The following is a 7500-nucleotide window of genomic DNA, read 5'->3' as shown; positions in this document are numbered from 1 at the left end:
GGATAAAACAAAATGATGGAATAAACATTCAAACCAAAACGAAACACATGTAGGCCACACCAAATAAATACAGACAAAATTCGATGAACTCTTTTGTGGAGAAACACCGTTGTCGTCCTCAGTTCTGCCCGGGGCCCATACAGTTTTGTCTGCAGACGTGTGGGGTGCCAGGTTGAAAATTCTCTGTAGTTCTTGCATACTTTAGGCAGATCTGGATTATATGGTGAGCGTCCTGTCTTCTTCCCTTTGAAGAGTGTCTTCAGTTCAGTGGTGACAAAAATAAGTTTATTTCCCCCAGTTGTTCGTCGTCCATCGTGCAATCGTGATTGGATGTTAAACCAGCCACCTACATTGGACAGCCAATCAATGCGTGACCATGTGACCTCAGCCGTCCAATGGCGTGCTAGTTTCGGCCTGACATGGAAAGACATACTCAACAGACAAATGATAGGCTGCATTGTATCAAGCAGGTAATTATCATTGTCGTCGTTATCGTCGTTATCATCATCGTCATAACCATTATCAGCATCATCACCATCATCATCATCATCATCATCATCGTCGTCGTCGTCGTCATCATCATCATCATCATCATCATCATCATCATCATCATCATCATTTTCAACAGCAACTCACATACTCTCATCGTCCTCGGGTCTAAATTCAGTATCCTGTCGTTAACAGTGTTGTATCTAATCAGTTTCGTCCAATATATTAAGTGTTGCTGTTGGCTTGTGACCCCTTGTAAAGCGCTTTGAGCACGTTTCGTGGGGGTATTGCCCTATATAAATGCTTCAGTTACTCGTGACTACACTCAATGAGACTAAGTACCTGGCAATAAGCAGTGATGGATAATATAAGGTATCCAATATAAAAATAACCGCAAAGATGGGGCATGTGTACTGTACGAAATGGAAATTTGGTTCCATCATATATCTCGCTAGGCGGAAACTAGAGAATTGTGGAAAATGGTCAATCTTTATTCAGATGTAAATTGAGTACCTGGCCGTTAACAGCGTTGTCTCCGTTCGACCAATAATTGTGATGTCGGCTAGCAGGCGTCATGTCTCGTCCTACATGTTAAGTGTACTGCCGTTTTTTAAAGACGACGAAGATGATGATAATAATAATAATAATAATTATTATTATTATTATTATTATTATTATTATTATTATTATTATTATTATTATTATTATTATTATTATTGTTATTATTATTATTATTATTATTATAATTATTATTATTATTATTATTATTAGTAGTAGTAGTAGTAGTAGTAGTAGTAGTAGTAGCAGCAGTAGTAGTAGTAGTAGTAGTAGTAGTAGTAGTAGTAGTAGTAGTAGTAGTAGTAGTAGTAGTAGTAGTAGTAGTAGTAGTAGTAGTAGTATTATAAGAAGAAGAAGATGATGATGATGATGATGATGATGATGATGATGATGATGATGATGATGATGATGATGATGATGATGATGATGAACAATAAAAATAATAATATTAATAATAACAATAATAATAATAATAATATAATAATAATAATAATAATAATAATAATAATAATAATAATAATAATAATAATAATAATAATAATAATGATGATGATGATGATGATGATGATGATGATGATGATAATAATAATACCTACTGTTCTGCACCCATATGACCTACAAAAATGAGGTGGAGCAGGAAACTATGTGTACGTAGGCGTTCGATCTGACCGCAAATTCTTTATCCTACTTTGATTCAATCACGATGTTGCCTTTAGGTTATTTTTGGAATCAACCGAGATTAACCCTTTCAGGTCTCGGGATTAATTCAGTTTGACAACGTTAAGATTCATTTCCATTGATGGATGTTTTGAATAAACGTTTTATTCAGATTACTGTCGTACTTTGGAGAAAAAAAACTCGTATTTAAACATTTGGCCAGAAAACTCGTCCTTTTAATTTAATCATGATTACACTATGTTTAAAATATCTACAAAAAACAAAAGTACGTATTGCTAAATGTTATATATGGTCCACATTCCTATGTGCATGTGAAACATGGACCATAACGAAGGAGATGGAAAGAAAAAGTGATGCCTTTGAGATGTGGATATACCAAGGAATTTACCCAATGGAAACCGTACGGTGCTCTTATTGGCTAACCAACCAGCGGCCTCGATGAGAAAAATATCCGCCATTGAGACATGAGCTGGGAATCGCGTTACTATAGTAAACAAGCGCTGATCGGCCGTTCATGAAATCTAAGAAAATAACTTCCTGCTCGCTCGTTTAACTCAACATGATTCAAAACGATGTCTCTAAAATGATATAAATGTGACTTCTTAAGGTTTTCTTCACGGTCAAAACCACACAACATTCTATTAATGATTACGTCCTAGGCAAAAAGGAATATTGACAGGCCGACCGAGAGTTGAACTCGTCAGACGACAAACATCAATGCTAAGTGTAGAGAGAGTCAAGCTCTTGTTTGTCTTGTCCTGTTCTATATAGAGAAAAGGATAAATAGTATAGCCCCGTGTGTGCGTGGTTTTGTGTCATAGTTATGTTTTTAAATTGTTTCTGTTGTTTATGTGTGTAGTGATGACTCTCTCACACTCACTGCATCATCATAGCAAAGAGACGCCAACTTTAAATTTGGCTCACAGGAATTTCAGACACCACTCGTAGGAATTTCAATGCCGAAAGAGGAATTCCCGCACACAAGAAAAAGGAATTGGAATGGTATTTGCATACACATTGTATAGCATCTCGTTCTAAATAGATAACTGATTCGAATTATTTTATGATATATAAACACAATGCCAAATACAATTCCGAAGTTTCCTTATTTCAAAAGAAGAAAAGCTCCAAAACCTAATTATGGTAGTGATTGTAGTACTTGTGGTAGTGAGGATGATGTGGTGTTGGTGATTGTAGTAGTAGTGTTGTTGATGATGATGTGGTGGTGGTGGTTGTAGTTGTAGTAGTAGTGATAGTGATGATGATGTGGTGGTGGTTGTAGTAGTAGTGGTAGTGATGATGATGTGGTGGTGGTAGTAGTAGTAGTAGTAGTAGTAGTAGTAGTAGTAGTAGTAGTAGTAGTAGTAGTAGTAGTAGTAATGATGATGATATGGTGGTGGTGGTGGTTGCAGTAGTAGTGGTAGTAATGATGATGTGCTGGCGGTGGTATAGTTGTAGTGGTAGTGATAATGATGTGGTGCTGGTGGTTGTAGTAGTAGTGGTAGTCATCATATTGTGGTGGTGGTTGTAGTATTTGAGGTAGTGATTATGATGTGGTGGTGGTTGTTATAATAGTGGTGGTAGTGATGGTGTAGTAGCAGTGGTAGTTATGATGATGGAGTGGTGGTGGTTGTAGTAGTGATGATGATGTGGTGGTGGTGTAGTGTTAGTGATAATGATATAGTGGTGGTGGTTGGTGGTGGTGGTGGTTGCAGTAGTAGTGGTAGTGATGACGATATGGTTGTGGTGGTTGTAGTAGTAGTGGTAGTGATGATGATGTGCTAGTGGTGGTATAGTTGTAGTGGTAGTGATAATGATGTGGTGCTGGTGGTTGTAGTAGTTGTGGTAGTCCTGATATTGTGGTGGTGGTGGTTGTAGTAGTAGAGGTAGTGATGATGATGTGGTGGTGATTGTTGTAATAGTGGTGGTAGTGATGGTGTAGTAGTAGTGGTAGTGATGATGATGGAGTGGTGGTGGTTGTAGTCGTGATGATGATGTAGTGGTGGTGTACCCTAGTGGTAGTGATAATGATATAGTGGTGGTGGTTGTAGTAGTTGTGGTAGTGATGAAATGGTAATGGTGGTTGTAGTAGTAGTGACGGTGATGATGTGGTGGTTGGAAAACACATTATAGGTTATTATAATACACGATTACACACATTCTCTAACTTCATTTTTTGACAGCTTTATTGAAGCATAAATATACGCAACAGTTCTGAACCATTTTATTGTGGCTTTTGATATTGTGTTTGTTGTTTTTCTTGTGTCGTTATGTTGACATAGAGACCGAATGAATGGTAACGCTTACATTCCCAGCCCATGATATAATGGCGCTGAATGCTTTCATTGGTGGACACTTTTTAGGCTCCGTACGTATTCTCATTTGTTTAATTCTATGGGATATACCGAAGAATTCTGAGAGTACCATGGACCAGAAAGAAATCAAGCATTCTGATTCTTATTGATGCAGGCCAGAGGTCTAGAAAACTGATGGCAGAAGTTAAAATGAGAAAACTGACTTATTATGGACACATTCGGAGACACACACCATCCAAAAATCAGTGCTAGAAGGAAAATTAGCTGGCAGAAAGGCACCGGGCAAACCAAGGAAGTCCTGGATAGGAATTATGGAGGCAACAACTGGCAAAAAGATAATCGACTGCTCGGCAATGGTCCTTGAGCGTGAAGAATGGCGTTCCATGACATTCAACCTCTGTAGGGAGACGGAACTCCGGTAAGTTAAGATACGATGAGAGGAGAATGTGAATGAAGAGCCTTTTCCATGGACCTAGCTATGCGCCGCATCAAGCGTGATTCGAACCCTAGACCTTCCAGTCTGAAGGCGTGTGCCATACCAAAAGATCACATGGCCACATAATTATCATAGTATCACACCCAGCTATCCAACCTCTGTTCCCGGGTTCGATATCAGCTCCTTTGCCTGATAAGCGATTGCTCTAACACTGAGCTATTGTAACTCTTGTTTCTTTGATTGTTTTGTTGGGGATTTTTTAGATTTCGTTTTTGTTTTCACTTTTTTGTTGGCTCTTTTTTGTTTTGTTTTTGTTTTGTTTTGTTTTGTTTTGTTTTGTTTTGTTTTTTTGTTTTTGTTGTTGTTGTTGTTGTTGTTGTTGCTGTTGTTGTTTTGTACAGGATCTATTTAAGTTAAATCCATGGTTACTCGAAATGACTTTAAACGTTGGGTTTTGGGGCGTACAAGATGAAGCAGTCACGTGATTGGCAGATTCCGGAAATCCGATGAAAGTGTGGGGCTGCGGTGGTGGGGGGGGGGGGAGCTTTTCTGTAGAATGTATAAAGCCAAACTGACACGTGACCAATGTCGGGATGAGCTTGATTGATGCTGGAAAATTTAACGTTCTAACTACAATTATTACTAACTTGGGGTTAATTTCTAATGTTTATTGTGGAAAGTAAATACCATTTCTCAAAAGATAAAGATCTGAACAAGTATATTTTATATGAAAGGTGCCAGACAAAGCAAGAAAGAAAAATACAAGAAGAAAAAAAAACATCCCAAAAATCAGTCGACCTCGACTGGGGATCGAACCAAACATGCCCGTAGTATACTATGATTTTTTTATGAAAAAAATGCCTTTTAAAAATATCATTAATAGCTGAAATCTGTAATGAATACAATACAATGTGAAATTGAATGTAAGCTTCAATTTAATATACGCATTTTATCTGTTTTCGTATAGATATTATGCGCTTGGCTAAGACGCTCACAACATTGCCATCCGGAAGTATAACGTACCAACATACAAAACTCTGTGTAACCATGAACTTATATTATCTGGATAATACAGTTCAGTGAGAATTACTCATAAACGTGGATGGCAAAAAAAAACAATAACAAATGCCTGAGTGACGTCAACTTCTATTTATCTATATTAAATTGAAGCTTACATTCAGCATCACGTTGTTATTTAAAACCCAAGAGTGAAAGAAATTTTTTATTCTACCCCTCAATCGATTATGATTTTGCCATCTTTGAATAAAATAGATGTTCACTTCACTCACTCACTCACTCACTCATTCCCATGACCAGCTGATCGTCGGGGGGACATGCGGCATACAGACTTCACAACCTTGCGCCATTCGTCACGGTCTCTAGCCTTTTCCAGTAGGTTATTGAGATTCAGGCCTGTCCACTCTTTGATGTTGTCTTGCCATAGTTTTTTTTTTTTTCTCTTCTCTTCTCCTCTGTCCCTCTACAACGCCATGCATGACAGTCTTGCACAGATTATCATGGCGGACAGCCTGTCCGAACTATGACAATTTCCTTCTTTTGACCATTGACAACAGTGGTTCCTGTCCTCCTGCTCGATCCTCTAACTCTTCTAAAATATATTTATTCGTCCTGTGCTCCAATCGGAAACTTTTTAATGATATTTCATTTTTAAGAATCTAATGTTACTGAACTTGAATACTTGATCTGTCGTCAAAAACAATCATTTTAATCTTGATACCATTACTTGTTACTATTTAGGGAAAGGGGTAGATTTGGGCTAACCCACACCGGAGACTGACTCCGACGACCCGGCACTGCCGTCCTCTGCCGTCTTCCGGACAAAGTCGTCGGGCACGGACAAAATACTAAGAATAAAGAGAAGAGCCGCTGGACCTACCCATACCAAGCTCCAAAAAAAACGACAGAGGACATCGGGTGGTTGGTATGGGTAGGTCTAGCGGCTCTTCTCTTTATTCTTAGTATTTTGATTGACCGACTGTTTGACAAATGGATTTCAGAGGGACGATTTGATAGAGTTACTGGTGTTAAACAGACATACAAACAGACATACTTGCTGACTGTCGGATCGACTGATCGGCGACTGATTGGCAAATAGGTAACTGGTAGAGCAGATAGACTGTTCAACTGACATATTCAGAGAGACGATTAGATTCGATTACTTGTCAAAATAAGACTTTACAGACAGACAAATAATCAGACTTGATGACTGTCTGTCTGACCGCTGGTAGGTAGTAAATATGATACGAACAGATTGACTGACTACCTTACATGTTACAGGCATAGACAATTAGACTCAATGACTCGTCACTATAAAAGATTGACACGCAGACAGACAAACAGACAGACATACATACTGACTGGCTGACTGACTAATTCATATGTTACAGATGAGTATCAGATTTACTGGTTGATGGATGGAAGAATGGATGGATGAATAGATGGATCAGTGGATGGGTGGATGGATGCAAAAATGGATGGATGAATGGATGGATGGTTGGAGGAATGGATAAGATAAGATAAGATATACGTTATTCATAAAAAAATGGAAATTCGTTTACAGAATGGATGGATGAATGGATGGATGGAAGAATGGATGGATGAATGGATGGATGGTTGGAAGAATGGATGGATGAATGGATGAATCGAAGATTGGATGGATGAATGGATGGATGGTTGGAAGAATGGATGGATGAATAGATGGATCAGTAGATGGGTGGATGGATATATGGATGGATAAATGAATGGATGGATGGATGGTTGGAAGAATGGATGGATGAATGGATGAATGGAAGTTTGGATGAATGGATGGATGGTTGGAAGAATGGATGGATGAATGGATGGATGGAAGATTGGATGGATGGATGGATGGATGAATAGATGGATCAGTGGATGGGTGGATGGATATATGGATGGATGGATGAATGGATGGATGGATGGATGAATGGATGGATGGATGGAAGATTGGATGGATGAATGGATGGATGGATGGATGAATGGATGGAT

The 7500-nt window shown here is 38.5% G+C and overlaps 1 protein-coding gene across 2 annotated transcripts in view; it reads left to right on the top strand.

The window, feature by feature from the left end:
* LOC144972549 (zinc finger MIZ domain-containing protein 1-like) overlaps positions 1–7500 on the top strand; it is a 473233-nt gene that overhangs the window by 76939 nt on the left and 388794 nt on the right. For both annotated transcript variants that reach the window (XM_078913880.1, XM_078913879.1), the window contains exon 2: positions 1–470. This exon is cut by the window's left edge and continues 103 nt beyond it. In XM_078913880.1, the coding sequence (XP_078770006.1) occupies positions 420–470 (51 nt within the window). In that variant the 5' untranslated portion in view covers positions 1–419. The remainder of the gene's footprint in view (positions 471–7500) is intronic.

This window comes from Berghia stephanieae, chromosome 5 (assembly GCF_034508935.2).
Source record: "Berghia stephanieae isolate SIO BIC M18660-M18661 chromosome 5, UCSD_Bste_1.3, whole genome shotgun sequence".
NCBI classification, from domain to species: domain Eukaryota; kingdom Metazoa; phylum Mollusca; class Gastropoda; order Nudibranchia; family Aeolidiidae; genus Berghia; species Berghia stephanieae.
This window is presented reverse-complemented; position numbering and strand designations above follow the sequence as displayed.